This window comes from Mirounga angustirostris, unplaced genomic scaffold, assembly GCF_029215605.1.
Source record: "Mirounga angustirostris isolate CCGP_5_RB_7025 unplaced genomic scaffold, mMirAng1.0.hap1 SCAF_13, whole genome shotgun sequence".
In the NCBI taxonomy this organism is placed as follows: domain Eukaryota; kingdom Metazoa; phylum Chordata; class Mammalia; order Carnivora; family Phocidae; genus Mirounga; species Mirounga angustirostris.
The window spans coordinates 25064826-25082795 of NW_026991721.1; the positions used below are offsets into that span (position 1 = coordinate 25064826).

At 53.7% G+C, this 17970-nt stretch overlaps 1 protein-coding gene across 7 annotated transcripts in view; it reads left to right on the forward strand.

Moving 5' to 3' along the window:
• Positions 1-17970, forward strand: part of ABTB2 (ankyrin repeat and BTB domain containing 2) — a 173630-nt gene that overhangs the window by 120685 nt on the left and 34975 nt on the right. For 6 of the 7 annotated variants that reach the window (XM_064576685.1, XM_064576682.1, XM_064576680.1 and 3 more), the window contains exons 2-3: positions 6516-6662; positions 12532-12745. In XM_064576685.1, coding sequence (XP_064432755.1) covers positions 6516-6662; positions 12532-12745 — 361 coding nt within the window. The remainder of the gene's footprint in view (positions 1-6515; positions 6663-12531; positions 12746-17970) is intronic. The other variant, XM_064576681.1, reaches the window with a different exon arrangement.

Consider the following 17970-nt stretch of genomic DNA (forward strand, 5'->3'; position numbering starts at 1 on the left):
GGGTCAGGTGTGAACCAGACCACCGTTGTTTGCTTTTAATTTCCTCACCCTGAAGAAGAAGGGAAAGCGCACTGCTAATGGGAATGGTGCCTGCAGAAGCAAGTGTCTCTCCCTGAGCTTGAATGGCGAGAGCCCCACGTGGGAGGGTGTGCCGTGGTGGTGACCCGTATGGATTCCAGTGTCGGGCAGGCTGGGTCTGAATCCCACCTCTGCCATTTTCTAGCTTTGTGACCTTAGCCTAGTGACCTGGCCATCTAAACCTCAGTGTCTCTCAGTGGTACATGGAACTAGTAGCTACCTGCTGGGGTCTTTGTGTGGGTTCAGATGCTGGGGTTCATCCCATTACTGGCTTAGAGTACTACTCACTATGTGGTAGCCCATCTCTATTAATTATTATTATTATTTTTTTTTTTGGAGGGGGGAGAGGCAGAGAAAGAATCTTAAGCAGGCTCCGTGCTGGGAACAGAGCCTAATGTGGGGCTCAGTTTCATGAGCCTGAGATCATGACCTGAGCTGAAATCAAGAGTCAGATGCTTAGCCGACTGAGCCACCCAGGCGCCCCTCCATTCATCATTACCCATGGTTAAAACCTGCTTCCCAAACTCAGACCACACTCCAATCTCCCCCTGGCTCTCATCTTCTCCCGCTTGAACTCTGAGCCTCATAGCGTAGTCGTCTCATCTTCAGAGGGGTTCTGGCCAAGAGTTAGATGAGCTTTCGATTATTCTTGATGAATCAGTTTTACATGAATCATGGACAGTTCGCCAGGTTTTTCCTTCTTATTTCCTTCCCCTCCCCCCCACCTTGCCTCAATACCCACCCCCAACCTTTTTTGGCCTCAGAATGTCAGGAGAAATACCACTCAGTGAAGTTGTTCTAGAATTGACTGTCCTTGTTCTCCATTTGCGTCTCTCTGAAAACTAGCCATGCTTTAACTTTTCAGCACTTTGTTTCAGTATGACTAATATCCAACACTGGGCATTAAACATGCTATATATAAAATTCCAGATCAGAGAATGGAAACACTTTTTAAAAAGTAAAAAGTGTTGGATTATGTGGGCTATTTGGAAACCGCTCAGTAGGGCAATATAATTTTTATTTTCAGAAGCTTATGGATTGAACCCCACCCAAGCTTCCAGCTCCTAAGAAAACCAGCACAATACACCCTGCCAAGTTTCCTCACAAGGGCAATAAAAGAGTAATCCTCAGCATCCCGGTTTTCATTTTAAAGAAACAGGAGACCAGCGGTGGCCTTTGCCATCTTCACAAATGAGCTTCCCTGAGCCGGTTGCTGGTGGGTCCGGTGGGGAGTGTCGCGGGCAGGGGTGGGGGACGCAGGCTCGCACGGGGATCTGGGCCCACTGTAGTCACAGTGCCCTGAAAAGAACATTTACAAGTCTGGGGAGAGCGCTGGTAATAGCTTCTTGAATTGGGGCGGGGGGCGGGGTGAGAACAGTTATATTACAGTCTTGATGGTTTTTTGATGACTGCTCAGAAAAGCTGAACCATAAATCTAGCCAGTTTTCACCAAAAAAGGACATCTTCTTTACATTTAAAATTGTGCGTGTGTGTGTGTATTGGGTAGGAGGTATGATAGCTGTGGGGGAAATCAAATCATAGGAAATCGTAGTAACAGGGTCTGTTTGTTCCCGCTGTTCACACTTAGGACATTAGTGGAATGAAAGCAAGGAGAAAGTTTTGAGCGCTCCACATCAGTGCTAGAGTACATAGACAGGCCCATCCGAGCGTAGGGTCCCGGTGCTGGAGAAGATTCTAGAAGCCACGACTCTACCCCAGTGTTTCACAGAGACGAGAACGAAATCCCCCTGGATTTGGCCTTTGGCCTGAGCCCTGCTTCTGAAAAGCCTTCGCACTGAAAGTCTGGTTTGTCAACCCGGCGTGCAGTCCATCGCTTCTCTTTTGCTGCTTGCTTGGAGGAGCTCACACCCCGGAGAACTGAAACCCGGTCTGATTCCTGGTTGGCGAGGGAGGGCAAGAAGGCGGGGTTCCCAGGCCTGGCTCGGAGGCTTTCCCGCCTAGCTCAGTGGCGCCCTCTTTGGGCACTGGCGGAGAATCTCTTAGGCAGGAAGCGGGTGGCTTTTCCAAACCCAGGGCTGGCGCAGAGCCAAGGGACCAAACTCACAAAACAGCGTGGAGCCACAGGGATCAGATATGCGTAGGCTTCTTGACTCTGCTGATTTCCTGGGAGGTGCTGGGGATTTCCCCCATGCACCGGTAGAACTGTTTTCATCCCTAAATTTCAGAGAAAGAAAATGATCCGTTGTTACCTGTGCAAAGGTTATTTTCCTTTGTGGGGAGGTGGGGGGTCACTGAAGAGTACCAAGCCAAAGTAAGAGTACTGATCAGAGTAAGGGACGGCAAGGTTGGGACAAGATTGGTGGGAGGAGACAGGTGAGTATCTGGTGAGGGAAGAGAGTGGTTGGACTGGGGTCATGGCAGGGGCGGAGTTCTGAGACGCCCAAGTGGTCAAAGCAGTGAGGCTTGCGGTTGGTCCATTGATCAGGTAGGTGGAGGACGGGAGGGAGGCTTGATAAGGGTGACTCACAGGCTGTCCTTGTGCAACTGGGCGGATGTGGCGCTATGTTCAGGAGGGGACGGGGGAGGAGACAGCCGTGGCTTTGGGGAATGAGATAATGAGTTCCGAGATTCGGGAGTTGGGCAACCAGATTGAGCAAAATTGAGTGAGGGAAGGTGACGGTTCTGTGTATAGATTGAGAAATGCAGAGCTTCACATGCAGCTAGAGTACATTCGAAGGGAACGTTGAACAGAGTTGCTCATATTACAGAAGAGGGAGGTAAAAGATCACTGCTTCCGACTCCGTAGATCACGTCGCGGGAATGGAGTGATGCATTAGGGTTTTCTCTGTCACTTTCACAGAGTTTACAGGGATTGATCAGGGATGTCCTTATTAACTCATCAAAGGAAACAGTCCACCATGCTTGCTTTTTGATTAGGACTGAAGTAAATAATTTTTTTTAAAAGATTTTATTTATTTATTTGAGACAGAGAGAGAGAGCACATGAGAGGGGGGAGGGTCAGAGGCAGAAGCAGGCTCCCTGCCAAGCAGGGAGCCCGATGTGGGACTCGATCCAGGGACTCCAGGATCATGACCTGAGCCGAAGGCAGTCGCTTAACCAACTGAGCCACCCAGGCGCCCCTGAAGTAAATAATTTTTCCTAAGGATTTTACAAAAATGGGAGGAAAAAAAGAGATGCTCTTTCTTTTTTTCTTTTCTTTTGGTTGTGTGTGTGCCTGTGTGTGTGTGTGTGTTAAATCCCTTTTTCCAGAATGGCCTTGTGCTGGGCAGCCCCTATCATAAAGCTGGGAGTGTGTGGGGCAAAGAAGACGCTGAAGTGTTGAGAGGACATAAAGATATTCCTTCTCCACTGAGAGCTGTGAGGAGCAGGCTTATATGAATTTCAGATTGACATAAAAAAGGCTTTCGTAGGGGCAGATGTGGAACGCAAGTTGTGGAGCTGCATTCTGGAAAGATCCGAGGGAATAAGGGGACAGCCTCCGTCTGCAGACTTCCACGGGAGGCCTCCAGGGATCCTTGGCAAGAGGTGCCCGGGGAACCATTAAAAGGAAAGTCCCATTTCTGGGTCTTAGTTTCTCTTTCTTCCTGTCAAACCCCAGGCCCACACACAATGGAAGCCCTCTTCTCACAAATCCCCTGGGGCTGTTTAAAGGACGAGGTGGCGAGATTGAAATTCTAGCCCCAGTTCAGTGTCTGCGCCTCAGTAACCTCAGGCTAGTCTTCTGGGGGCCTCGGGTTCCTCATCTGCGAGATGGGTGCAGAGTCCGTCATGAAGCTTGGTGGATTAAAGGGAATGGTGTGTGCCCGGCACACAGGAAGCCCTCAGTGAAAGCCGGACGTGGCCATTACCCTGCCTCTCGCACTGGAAGAACACGTTGCTCAATGCTGAATGTCTCTTCAAAGCAAAAGGTACTAGGCAAAAGCTGTGGTGCCATCAATGATTGTTATTAATAATAGGTTCATAATTACTTTTGCCACGGTATTGAGTGAAAGCCCCTGTGGGGGGCGATGACTAGGAAGGTGGGAGCTGTTATTAATGGACCTGCCGGCTCCCGTTACTGGGTCCAGTGATGTAATCTTTCTCTCTGGGAACCCTTTGACAAATCTGCTGAATTTCCCATTCCCTTGCCCTAAGCACTGTAAATTTGATCCACATGTCCCCAGCGTTGTTTCTGTAGATTAATAATGAAGAAGGGAGGGGAGCAGAGCCGGCGCAGGACCCGTAGATGTGTGGAAACTCTCCCAAATGTTTGGGCTGTCTATGGGTTGGAGCGTGTGTGTATGCGTGTGTGTGTGCCTATGGGTTAGAACGTGCGTGCGTGTGTGTCTATGGGTTGGAGCATGCATGCATGTGTGTGTGTGTGTGCGTGTGTGTGTGTCTATGGGTTAGAACGTGCATGTGTGTGTGTATGGGTTGGAGCGTGCATGCGTGTGTGTCTATGGGTTGGAGCGTGTGTGCATGTGTGTATGTCTCTATGGGTTGGAGCGGGTGTGTGTGTGTGCACGTGCACATGTGTGTATGGGTTGGAGGGTGCGTGTGTGCGTGTGTGTGTGTGTGTGTGTTGGAGGGGAGTGAATTCTCTTTTGTTTTACTTCTTTTAATTCTCAGAGCCAGCTGTTCCTAATGTGTTTGCATACTCAGCCGTCAGGGAGAGTTTCTGCTTTGGGGCATAGGGCTAGGGGGCAGGGGGAACCCCATCATGCCCTCCTCCTTCTCCCACTGGAAACAGTGCTCTGAGGAAGTGCTTTGATGCCCTGCTGTGCCATGTGGGCACCAGATGTGATGGGAGGGGCCACCGCCATGCAGGAGGGGTGACGGGGGACTCGGGGGGCAGTGAGGCAGCGTGGAGGAGGCAGGCAGGCTGGGTCAGGGGGAGGCCAGGTGAGGAGGGCAGGGCGGACTGTCAGCAGAGCCGTCGGAGAACACCGCCAGGGTCTGGGCAGGAAGAAGACTGCTGTGTGTGTTTGCCTCTCCCCTCCCCCCGCCGTGGAACACAGTGGGGGGCTTCTTGGGTGAACCGGGCAGGGATAAGAGGGCCATAGGTGAGCGTTGGTGGGGTGCTCCTTGGATGTGGGCTTCCAAGAGGGGAGAAGTGTACCCATTTGAAAGCCTGCCACATCCAGACTCAGCTCCTAGCTCTGCCACTAAGTTGAACAAGTTATTCAAACTCTCTGAACGTCAGTCCCCCAAGATCTAAGTTGGAGACAGCAGTGCCTACCTTGTAGAAAGAATAAATTCGTGGTGTAAATTAAGCCTCCATTCCCAGCACATAGCAGAAATAACAGCAACAGCTCCAGAGCCCTTCCTCGGAGGCATGCACTGGTGCAAGCATGGACATCCACAGCCCAGTTCGTCCTCACGGCCTCACTACGAACCAGGGGCTTGTCTTACCCTTAGCTACGGCACAAGGAATCCAAGGCACGGAGAAGGGAAGTCACTGGCCCGAGATCACACCGCTGGTTAAGTGATGGAGCCAGAATCAGGAACCCAAACGTTCCGGCTCCAAGGCCCTGTCTTGACTGTTCTGCTTCACCTCTGGCTGTCGCCATCCTCATTACATTTCTGTGTGCAGGGTAGGGAATTCTCACACGGATTTGGCCACATCCCAGGGGTTCTCCAGCTATCTCAAGGAATTTTAAGAGATCTTCCCAAAAGTGACCAATTAAATTCCTGTGGGTATTTTTCTTTAAAAAAAAAAAAAAGTTCAGGGGGTTGTGGGACAAAGATGCATTGACTGAAGAAACGGCAGTTACCAAAGGCTGGGAATCTCTGTGGCCATGGGCTCTTAAGAACCAACATGTAATTTTAAGCCGGTCCGATTTTGCTTTTCTGGTGCTTTCTAAGAAGCCACACAAATTTACAAGCTGTCACCCTCCGGGATTGATTCTGACAGCTCTGTCCCTCTGGCCCTGAAGTGCTAATGAAAAACACTAATTGGACTTGGCCAGTGGCTGGGATGCATCCCCTTTCTCTGTGGTTTGTCTTCGTCCCTTTCTTGGCAGGAAGAGGGAACGGGGACAGCATGAGGCAGTGGGAGGACTCGGAGGGGGTTGGTTCCACCCTTCAGGTGGGCACAGTGGGCATTCACATCCCCTGAGGTCCGTGAAGGCAAAGCCAGGTCTCTTTGTCATCCCAGCGTCCTGAATGTCACACAAGGCCTGGGCCGAGGGAGACACTCTCGATAGTCAGTGAATGAGGAAGTGAAGGAATGGATGAGTTCTTATATGACCCAGAAGCTCAGGTAGGCCAGTTCCTTCCGCAGGTCCAAGAAACCACGTCTACAAGAGGGCTGCTCCTCATTCTGGCTCCTGTAGAACTCAGATGTCCTCCAGTGCTGCTTTGACATTTGCCCACTGACTACCGCCCCGCCCCCCCGCTCTACCAGAAGCTGCAGGGCTGGGCCTGTGGCCCTTTGCTTCCTTCCTGAACTTACCTGTCTACCTGTTTCCCCACAGGTGTCCTCTCCCTCCCCGCGTACTTCAGTCCTTACAACGGTGGGTCCCTGGGCCACGACGAGCGAGCCGATGCCTATGCTCAGCTGGAGCTCCGGACCCTGGAGCAGTCCCTCCTGGCCACCTGTGTGGGAAGTATTTCAGAGCTGAGTAAGTGTGGTGCATCCCAGTCTAGCTGGCTCTAAGGGCGAGGTCGGGTAAGAGTTTGCCTTCTAGATTCCGGCCTCCTCCTCCTCCAAACTGTCTCTGAAAGCCAGATACTTCTAGGCCAGAGATGGCAAACTGGTGGCCCACAGCACGTATGGTTTGGTTGGCACGTGGGCTCAATCATACGCAAATCTGGATCTCTGGTTTCTCTTGAAAAATCAGATGACCTAGTGCCTCCGCACCCCCTTCCTGCAGTGCAGCAATCAGGGGGAGCTAAGTAGCAGCAAAGTGGGCAGCATGTGTCCCCTACATTGTCATATAGCTCAGTGTTTTATAGCTGGCCCGATTCGTTCATTCATTTCACCTGCCTGGCCCACAGTGCTCTGCATTTACAACTGCTGTTCTTTCTCAAAGTGCCCCCGGAAGTCTCAGTGTAGAAAATGGAAGATACAAGCAGAGTGAAGTTGGTGTGCTGGGGTGGCCTCAGCCCTGCAGTGGCCCTGGGCTTCTCCTGGCATCCCGGGGTCCTGCGGAACACAGTTAGAAACCCCTTAGGCTAGGGCATTACTGTTCGGCAACTGCTTCAAAAGAGTGTGTGAGGCAATAAAGCTCATGCATCTCCTGATCTCTGTCTCTCTCTCATTGTCCCAGTTGTTTAAGAAATGAGCCTGCACACTCCTCTGTTCTCCTTTGCGGCCGCATGAGACTGCCCTGTGGCGGGCGGGGACACACGGGTCGAGGTGCATGGCGTGGAAACAGGTGCAGTTTCACTCTGCTCTAGCCCTTCGCATTCGTGATTTCCTTGAGCTTTCTGAACGGTGAATGGCAACCCTTTTGTTTCTTCAGGACACTGCTTTCTCCCTCCCTCCATCCTCCTCCTTCCCAGAGCAGGAAAGAAAGTGCCTGGTTCAAGGTCCCAGAGCAGATGCCTGCTAGGGCTGGGAGAGAAGGCAGGACTTCCAGCTCTGTCTCCTGGGGGCGTCACAGAAGTCAGGGCTGGTGCATGGCTGCCCCAGGACCCTGTAGGAAGTGGGCTCAGATATGTCTGGCTTAAGTGGTCACCCTTCTACTTGCTCGGGGCTATGGGCTTCCTAGATGTGGCTAGCAGCCCGGCCACCAGCATCTCAAGCAGCCAACATCAGGATTGGAGTCTGATCCTTTGCCTTTTACCATGGCCGCCTCTGTGCCCATGATAATCCACAGCCAGGCAAAGGGAGAACCATTCAGAAACTTCCCTCAAGGGAAGGGCTTGTCATCATTCTGCCCTTATCATTCAGCCCCTATTGGTTCTACCTTCTAAAAATATCCCAAGTTTTAGTTTGCTCCTTTTGCCATCTCCGCTCCTATCAACTCAGCCCAAACTAGGGCCATGTCAAACACAAATTGGATTGTGTCACTCATCTGCTCAATAACCCCTCCATCCTCCATGGCTTCCCAGCTCACTCAGTGAAATCTAAAATCCTCCCCATAGCCCAAAATCCAATATATGATCTGGCTTCATCACCTACTACTCTTCTCTTGTGGACCGTGCTCCCGCCACCCTGGCCTCCTGGCCAAGATCCTCCCTCCCCAGGGTCTTTGCACTGGCTCTTCCCTCTTCCCTCTTCCCCAGATACCCGACTATGTTGGTGCTTCATTTCATTTTCTTCAAGTCTCTGCCCAAATGATACCTTATTAGACAGACCTTCCCTGAGCATCCACTGTATAGATGAGCACCCCATTCTCATTCCTCATTCTCCACCCCCTTACAACTTTAGTTCATTCAAAGCACTGGTCACCACTTAAAACGTATCGTATATTTACTTGTAAATAGTTTGTCATTTCTTTCCCCTGACTAGAATGTCAGCTTCATGAGAATAGACTTTCTCTGTTTTATTCCCTGCTGTACCATATTCCCACAATTAGAATAGTACGTGATGCCGTGTGTGTGTGTGTGTATGTGTATGTGTGTGTAAAGGAATGAGTTCTGTATTGTCCAGTGTTTGCCTCCCAAAACCCACCTGAGATGGGCCCACACACTGGCCCAGCTCCTTGGGGCAAAGGAAAGAAGCATCCCCTTCGCATCTTTTTACAGATGACTGAACAGGCTGGATCATATGCCATGTTGCCCCACCTCCCCACCCTGAAACCAGGGTTTTTGCTAACCCACAGTGAAGGAGGGAGGAGACGAAGGTGGAGGCAGATAATGCAGATTTTCTCTCTGAGACTAAAGAACTTAATGAGGCTAGTGGTACTTGGCACTGAGCTCCTTGTACCTAAAAGTTTACCGCAGGTTTAACATGCATTTACTCCCTGCACCTAGCCAGGACCAGCCTGCCAGGTGGGTTTGGAAGTTTCTTGTATCGGGCCCAGCTGCACAGGGAATGTAGGCACTTGTATTTTTCTCTGTCCCTCTCTCCCCACGGAAAGGTAAATGGGAGGGAGTACAAGATAAACCTAAGCATTTCTTTTTAAAGGTAGCCAGATAACGTAGGCCTCATTTTGAAGACAGAGTTACCTTGCAGATCTTGCCTGCTTTTATTTGATGGCTCATCATGAGGGTTGGAGAGATGAGGAGCCCGCAGCACCTCTCACTGAGGCTCTCCTGATCAGCCAGCAGTGCAGGCTTGCTTTTCTGGGCCTTGTGGGCATTTCTGGGCTTCAGACTGAGGTTTCATCGAGCTTGGGATCAGCTGACTCTCAAGTACAAGGACATTTCTGGAGCAGCTCTGAGCGCTCACCTGCACGAAAGCAAGAGTGCAGGCCAGTCTGGGCCATGACTTCTCAAGTCAGCTGTGGTGACGTGCCCGGATGCCATGCCCCGACTCTGTTGCAGACTGAAATCTTTGTAAAATAGAATAGAAAACGCATGTCGAGAAACATGAAACCAAGCCAGTTTTTAAAAAATTATTAGATCACTCTGTCAAATTGCCGTGAGACTTTTTTAAAGCTTGCTCTCAGTTTCTAAAATTAGCTTATTTTGACCCAATCACAAACAGTAACAAACAGTTGGCAGCCCCCTGTCCCAGTGCACCACACTTTCATGGAGCCATGGCCCAGAGCATGCGTCTGGGGTTCGGGGTCCCCAGGTCGAGTCCTGGCTGGTTCACTTACTAGTACAGCGGGACAAATCATTTAACTTCTCGGAGCCTGTTTCCTCGTTTGTAAGATGGAAATACCTCCCTCACGGGGAAGTTGTGGAGATTAGATGAGATCTAGTCTACTTTTCCCATCTCTTGAGCCTAGAAAATATGAGGTGGCAGGGAGGAAGATCCCCGCCCTGGGGAGAATACCCAAGGCGAGCGGTTGACTTTGGCCCTAAAGGAGGACTGCCGAGCGGTGTGGGTTTTTGGATGAGTGATCAGAGTTGTTTGTAGGCATCTGCTTCTTGGTCTCTGAGAGACTGATGGCATGCAGCTGGGCCTGGAGCGGAGAAGCTGGGGACCTGCATGCATCTCCAGTAGCCATTCTGCTGCCTTTGTGGTCCTCCCCCCCCCCCCCCCGCCCCACCCCCAAATCTTTGGAAGGCCTCTCTTTGTACTCCGCTTCCTTTTAGGGAATGCTTAAGAGTCGCTTCTATTTCTTCCTTGATTCTGGCTGGTAAGTGCTGCCAGAGGGTTCTACACCAATAACAATAAAGCAATCATAAACATAATTAATGATAGTGGCTTCTCCCTTGTCAAGCCTTTGAAGTGTTTGCACAGGGTCTCTCTTTGATGCTACCAGGGGCCCTCTGACTTCTCCTCCTTGTGGTCCTGTGACGCTGCCGAAAGTTACGACATTTTGACCTGGAGAAATGGAAGCCACGTTTCAGCTGATTGCGGCTAACTTAGCTCTACAACTAGCTGGCGTGAGGTGGCTTGGTCTGGGGGTTGTCGATGCCCGTTTCTGCCACCCAGGAGCCCGAGGGCAGGGCTGGGACCCGGCATCTCAGGGCTCAGACTCCTCGCATCCTGGGAAATGTGGGTCAAGGCTTGACTGCCTGGAAAAGAATCCTGGAAGGAAGAGCAGCGTGGAAGATGGCCTGGAGGATAGAGGAGTAATAGTAATAGGGCATTAATGATAATGGTGTTCTAGTTCATCTTTACCAAGTACCCTGCCAAGCACGATGTTGTGTGTTTTACACTTATTTACTTGAATCCTCACAATTTTGAGGTTAGATAGATTCCATTTTACAGATGAGGAGATGGAGGCTCTGATGAGAAACTTCTGTAAGGCTTATGGTTGGAAAGAGCAGAGCCCTGATTGGAAGCCAGGCGTGGCTGACTCTGGAATCTGGGCTCTCGTCTATTCACCTGGTGATTGCGTAACCTCACTGCACATGAGATTCACCAAGGGAACTTCTACAAAAGAGGATGCCCAGACCAATTAAATCAGTCTTGGGGATGGGAGCCAGGTGTCCGTAAGTCACGAGGTACCCAGGCAGCCGAGCTACAGTCACAAGGACGAGCAGAGTCAGGTGTGGAGAGACGAAGGGGAGCGGGGCATGGAGGTCTCTTTCCTAGTGGAGATCTCCAACTCCAGGGATGTCATTTTCCCTGCTCGGAAGCCAGACATCGTCGCTGAGGCTGTCCTAGGAGAACTTGGCCGCTAATGGGCTCAAGTCAAGCCCCACCAGAAGCTGTATTTTAAAATGAAATGAAATGGATGTGTAAGGCTATTTCATGATTCTGTAAATGTTGGGGGGGGGGCGCCTATCATGCAGGAGACCCCGGGCAGGGTGCTAGGGACGCAGGGGAGCAGAGAACCAGACTCACGGAGGCTGTATCATGAAGGTCAATTGAATAAATGACCTGGTTCTGCCACTCACTGAATGCCCTTCACCAGATTAAAACCAGCTCTTTTCTTTCACCTTAGGGCCAGCCTTGTCCAGAGGCTTTCTCTGGAAGGGGCTATCTCTAAGGAACTGCCATGGCGAGGGGGCGGGGGGGAGCTGGCCCCAGGCAAGGCCCCCCTCAGTTCTCAGGCCTGAGGAGAATGGAAGGGTGCCACTCTTCCCAGAACAGAGGAGCCCACAGATGCCTGGGGCTCTGTGGCCCATCCTTTCTCAGCATTGTGGCCTCACACAATGATGGGACATTTCCTGTCCCAGGCCAGTGGGATATTGAAAAGACTTGACTTGGGCAGTAACACCGTGCAGGATATGGGGACCTGAGGACCCCACAGACTTCAGTGGGTCAGGCCTGGGTCACAGTTCAGTTCATGCCTGCATTCAAATCTAGACCCTACCATTTACTAGCCACAGGACCTTGGCTGGTTAAGCTCTGTGCACCTTGGCCTCCCTGTGACTAGGGAAACGTTAGGGGGTCAGTTAAGTGTTTGTTTACCAGATAAGCCTCAATTTCTTCACCTGTAAAATGGGGATAATACTGGGCTCCAGTGTTAAAAGGATCAAATGAGAGCCCATTTCTGGAAACCAAACACTCAGCACACACTGAGCACACAGGGCCAGTGACCACGGTCATCTAACCCGATGTGTTGGAGATGGAGGGACCTGCCCTGTGGAGGTGCCTGGGCTTTGGGCAGGATGGCCCAGGGAAAGGCCACCGCACAGCCTGGCGCTGCGTGTCAGAGGCCAGGGCTCCCTGGGTCAAAGGGCTGGGGAAAGGCCCACGGGGTCGTGGAGGGAGTGGGGGTGTTAAAAGAGAAACCACATTAGCATAAGTTCTGAAGGAGACCAACCCTGCCAAGTCTGTAGCGCGGCTGTTCGGGCGAGCCTGGCAGGGAAAGGAAGACGAAATTGCTGGTGTGTGTCTCAGGTGACAGTCTCCACCTCTGCCTGCTGGCTCCGGGGGAAACAGTAATTCCACGCCACGGCCAGGGGAGCCACAGGAGCCTTGGAAGGATGGGGCTGGTGAACTCAGACTTCTTTTCTCTTCCGCCCTCCCCGCAGGTGACCTGGTGTCCCGCGCCATGCACCACATGCAGGGGCGCCGCCCGCTCTGCCCGGGCTCCAGCCCCGCCCGCCAGGCCCGCCAGCCGCCCCAGCCCATCACCTGGTCCCCCGACGCCCTCCACACGCTCTACTACTTCCTGCGCTGTCCACAGATGGAGTCCATGGAGAACCCCAACCTGGACCCCCCGAGGATGGCGCTGAACAACGAACGGTAGGGGTCTCCCTGGGGCTGCTCAGCGGGTGGCCTGGCCCTGGCATGCGGTCATGCTATTCACCCTGGGCAGGGGTGGCCTGGGGTCATCGAGGCTCAGAATGGATTTTGGCTTCTGTCTCGGGCGCTCCAGCTCTAACAGTCACTTCCTGGGCTCGCTGACATTCAGTCGCCCCTTTGATAAAAGCAGGTATTCACAGCTGCCGGGAAAGGTGCTAGTGAGAACTGAGCGAGTGAGGGCCCTGGGGAAAAGCGCTCAGGACAGCGTCGGGGTGGGAGCAGGCCCTCCTTCGATGGTAGCCGTCACCTCCTGTGATCGTGGCCATGCCACCATTCTCATTGTCGGTGGGGATCTAAGGCCTGCTCTGCCCTGCCCCGTCCACTCAGGTTACGGACGAGAGCATTGTGGCTCTGGCAGGTTAGTGGTTGAAGAGCCCCAGGACCCAGGCCTGCTGCTCTCTCTACAGGATCCTAACCCTTCCCCGGCTGGGAGCAGGGCTGCTAAGAACAGATGTGAAGGTTTTGCACTGCACAAGGGGACCCAGTGAGGGGCACGAGTGGGAGACAAACACAGGGTCATGTCAGCCTAAAGACCAGGTACCTTTTCTAGTTGGTCTTACTCAGAGGGCTGCTGCCTTTTAAAATTTTTCTCCCTAGAGAGGATGCTTTTTAATAATTTGCCCAGAACATCATATATGCTAGCATGAGCCTCGCCTCGTGGCTAACATGGCCATCCAGCAGGGTCTGTCCAGGGGCTCAAGAGTTGCATGCTTAAAGGTCCTGGAAGTAAGGAAGACACGCCCTTGGTTTAGAAAGCACCATCGGCACGCATTCCCGCGCTCCGCAGGTCCCGGAGAGGGAACGAGCCTGAGGGGCTCTGTACCACATGGTGGAGGAAGAAGGCCTACAGCCTCGAAGAGCGAAGGCTACTGCTTTCCCAGGCCCCCACCCCAGCTGGCTTGCCGCCTTGGAGAGGCACTGGGTCTCATCAACTTTGCGGTCCTCACGCCTGCTCCCCGGCCAGGCCCGCTTCTCTGTTGCCCCCACGGTCACAGAAAACAAAGGTGCGGTGCACCACAGCTCATTCAAAACGGCCATCGTGAAAATTTGGGAAATCCTGTGGACACATGGCAAACGTTGCAGGCTGGGAATGCCGTGGCCCAGGAGTCAAGGGGTCTGGGCACAAACAGCGTTCATGGACCTTGAGAACTTTGTGCAAGGTTTCAGACTTCCCTGAGCCTCCACCTCCTCTGCTATAAACAGGGAGGTGGTAATGAAGCAGTTGTAAGGACTGAATCGTGAGGGTCAACATTTCCTGAGCGCTTACTAGGCGCTAGGCACCGTGCTGAGCACTTGGCATGTGTACCCACAGGAAATGCGTGTGCTTCATAGCCCCATTTGACAGATAAGGAAGTGGAGGCAGAGATTTGATAACTTGCCAAGGCCACAGAGGCTCTGTTCACAACCAGTACATGTGCAGGACTGTGAGGAGACCTAAAGCAGCCGTGGCCCAGGGACACACACGTAGTAGGTTCCCAGTAAAGGCTGCCGCTGCTTGATGATAACCAGTGTCATTATTAGATCATCTTGGAGATGGACAGCGGCTGCAGGGCCCAGGTAAGTCACTCTGGGCCTGACCCCGAGCAAGAAGGCAGCAGGGGGAGGCTCCAGGCTTCCTGAAGGAAGCGCCCGGCAGGAAGGTGGAACCAGAGCAGAGGCCCTAAGCCGCAGCTGTTTCTGCTTTGTGGAGAAATTGCTGTGGTTTCCAGAGTTGGCTGGGTGGGAGAAAGGGCAAGGAAAACCCGTGAAGGGTGGGCGAGGGGACTCGCTGGTTGTTTGGTGAGGTCCCAAGGGTGCTAGGCGGGGCCCGATCATCCAAGCAAAGGTGTCTGGGAGAAGATGAGGAGCCTTCTTTGGGCCCACTGCCCTGGCCTGGGCCGCTTGGCCCTCTGGCTGTGACCGTGGCCGTTGGCCGCGGGGCAGGCCAGGGAGGTGCTCCTCTGTAGCCGTCATGCCCAGAACCCCTTGGCTGTCTCGGTGTCTGCCCTCTGGCCTTCCTCCTGGGAGAATTCCCGGCTCCCAGTGCTCTACAACACAGCAGCGGGGTTTCTGTATGACCTGGGTTGTTGTCTGGACATGATCGTAGTAGCTGAGCTTCAGTAGCTGAGCTTCAGCGCGCGCGCGCGTGTGTGTAGATATCTCATTATTTAACATCCACGCTGTCTGTGGCACAAAAAAATTGGTAGCTGAGGCATTTTTCCATGAATCATTTTGAATGAATATTAGATACATGAGGAACTGAAACCACCATTAGGAAAAAATATCCAGACATTTCAGATTTGGGCACAAAAAGGACACCCTAAAAATACTCAGGCTGGCAGACAGCCTGACAGCCGTGTGGTGGCCCGGCTCCTGGCTACTGAAGGGGATCCTGCCATGCTTGGACTCCGTCGGCTGGGGCAGGCCCTGGGGAGCCTGGCTGGCCCTTCCTGGGGGCCACCGAGCTCACATCCCACGGCAGGCGAAGCCCCACGTCTCCTCAAGGCACCACCACGCTGGTATCCTCACCAGAGCTCTGGGGAAACCTCCTGTCTGTACACACAGATAGCCGGACTTGGCTCCAGGGCGACAGAGCTTTGCTTTTGTGAGTCTGGGGATGGCTGGCTGTCTCTTTCTGCCCCCTATACCCCCACTTCGTTGACTCTGGGAGTTCCTCCCTCTGTCCCATGTGAGGACTGTGGGGGCCAAGTGCACCCAGCCAGAATCCAGAGCCTCTGATCGCCGGTGTGATGGCGGAATGGGGTCCCATGGGCCTCTGTTCAGGGGGTGGATGGCTTAGGGAGTTCTGGGTCTGTGGGGATTTAGTGATCTCTTCCCACTGCCTTGCTCACAGAGGCTAAGGAGCTCAGTTTGGTGGCGTGGGTTTGACCACATGGTAGCATTGATGATGCCACCCAGGTCTGTGCTCAGAGATTTCTGCTTGGAGGAAATGGCCCTTCTTCTTTCCCACGGGAGGCCGTGTGACCCCATCCATGCTGATAAAGGGTGGGACATGTGTTCCTCTCTCTGTGTGAGGCTCCTCACGGCCTTCCCTGCTAAGTCACGTGCTGCATCTGCACGGCTCAGTCAGGCTTTAGTATCTCCCCAGGAGGCGCCGTCTCCCCAGAGCCTCCTGCTCTGGGGGTGGGAGGGGAGGTGGTGGGAGGAAGGAGCTGCCGAAACAGTAGGAGTCCAGGGTAGGCAGGCGGGGTGGCTTTGCAAGGGACAGTCGGGCCCTCTGGCATACTGGTGTGCGCCCTAACAGTGAGCCAGCAGTGCTAGGGAAAGGAGCCCGGGCTTTGGCCCTGAGGCCTCGGCCCTGGTCTAGCCTCCCGCACAGGCCCCTCCACGCTCCAGGCGCCTCACCTGTAAAGCGGGGAGGACGAAGTGCAGTACACATATAAGGTAGCCAGCTCTTCTAGAGGGCCTTTCTACCTACCCGTGTTTCTTTTGTGCCCCACAGATCAGCAAGGTAGGTGCTAGAATGACCTCCATTTTACAAATGAAAGCACGAGGCCGGAGGGGCCACCCAGCTGCTAAGTGGCTGGGCAGGGATTTGAACCAGGTCTCTCCGACCTCAAAGCCCTTGCCCTTCACCGTGCCCAGCTGCAGCTGCCCCACCCGGCTGCTGAGCCCTGGTCCTCAAGCTCTCAAGGCTCCCCGGGGGGGTCTCCCGGGGCCATTCCAGCCCCACCTGCCTGTGCATTCCCAGTACCCGTCCCTTGCCACCCTGGGAGAGCCTCACAGATGGAACCTCCCTGCGCCCTCCCAGAGCGCCTTTCCTGCCCGGCAGTTCTACATCACAGGCTCGGGCGAGGCACGAAGCAGGGTCTCAAACACAGGATTAGTCACAGCTGCTGCCCTGCAGGGCATGTCATCACCTGAGACCAAGCCTGAAAAGTGAAAGAACTTGCTGTCAGAGATCCAGGGTTGCCCATGGAGATGGGGGAGCCTCCTTCCCCCGAGGTCTGGAGGAGAATGGACAGCCATCTGGCTAAGTGTGGTCCTTGCTAGTCATGCCTGGAGGCGGAGGGATGAGCTAGCCGAAAGAGCGTCCTGGGTGGAAGATACCTCCTTGGCCATCATCCTCCTGGGGACGAGGCGTCTGGGAAGGGGGGAGGCAGGCAGCATGGACACCCAGGAGCAGCAGGAGGTCTGCCAGCTCGCCAGCACATTGCTGGAGGAAAGCGTCATCAAGCAGAGCCCGCGAGGGAGACAGTTCGCAGTGCAGAGAGGGCTGAGGCGCACAGGACATGAACCAATTTTCTGCTTCAGAACCTCGGGTGCTGGAGGGCCCAGGCTCAGCAGGTGGCATTCCCAGGTGCATCTGATCTGATGGCACCAGCAGCGGAGACTATCTGGGAATCCTAGGAATGACAGCAGGCCACCTGTCCACAGACCAGTGCGTTTGCTGGAGCCCGGGCGTCTCCCCAGCCCCGCCCGGTGCGCCTTGGTGGCGGGATGCACACTCAGAAGGCTTGGGGGCTGCCGAGGCCCAGGACGCTCAGCCAGGAGGAGCGTGGGAGCCGAGCCAGAGTCTGATGGGAGACAGAGCCTGGAAGTGTCCGGCGTCATGACTTCCTAGCCTGCCAGAGCCCTGTCTGAGGAGGGGACTATATTCAAACATGTGCCTTTCAGATCGGACTTACCACTTAGTGATTTTAGAGCCTTCGGCCAGTAGGTTCCTCCAAAGCTCGGTTCTATAGAACGCCAACACATGGTCCTTATGATCACTTGTAAGGTGCGAGGTCTAAATGAGCTCACATTCCTAACATTCTAGAACAGGACCTGGGACACAGTAAATGCCACATATGAGCTACTACGATGATTAACATGACCACTTGTACTGGGCAGAGGGAACAGCATGCAGAGACTGCGAGGCAGGGGAGAACAGGGTCCCCAGCCAAGACAGGAGCAGTGTGGTAGAGAAGAAGGAATTGGGGGGGGCAGGACGAAGCTGCGGGGAAGCCAGGGCCACATGGGCCGAGATAAGGAGAGGGCTCAATTTGGCCTGGAGGGTTCTGGCCCCGTCCTCTGGCTCGGTGCTTGCTGTGATTGGCTGGTTCTTCTTTTCCCTCATGCCAGCCTGCCTCACTCAGTGCCCGGACCCCACTGAGAGCAAGGAGAGCAGAGGGCGGGCAGCCCCTTCCAACTCTGCTTGCCTTGATGCTGGGAAGAGAGGCGTT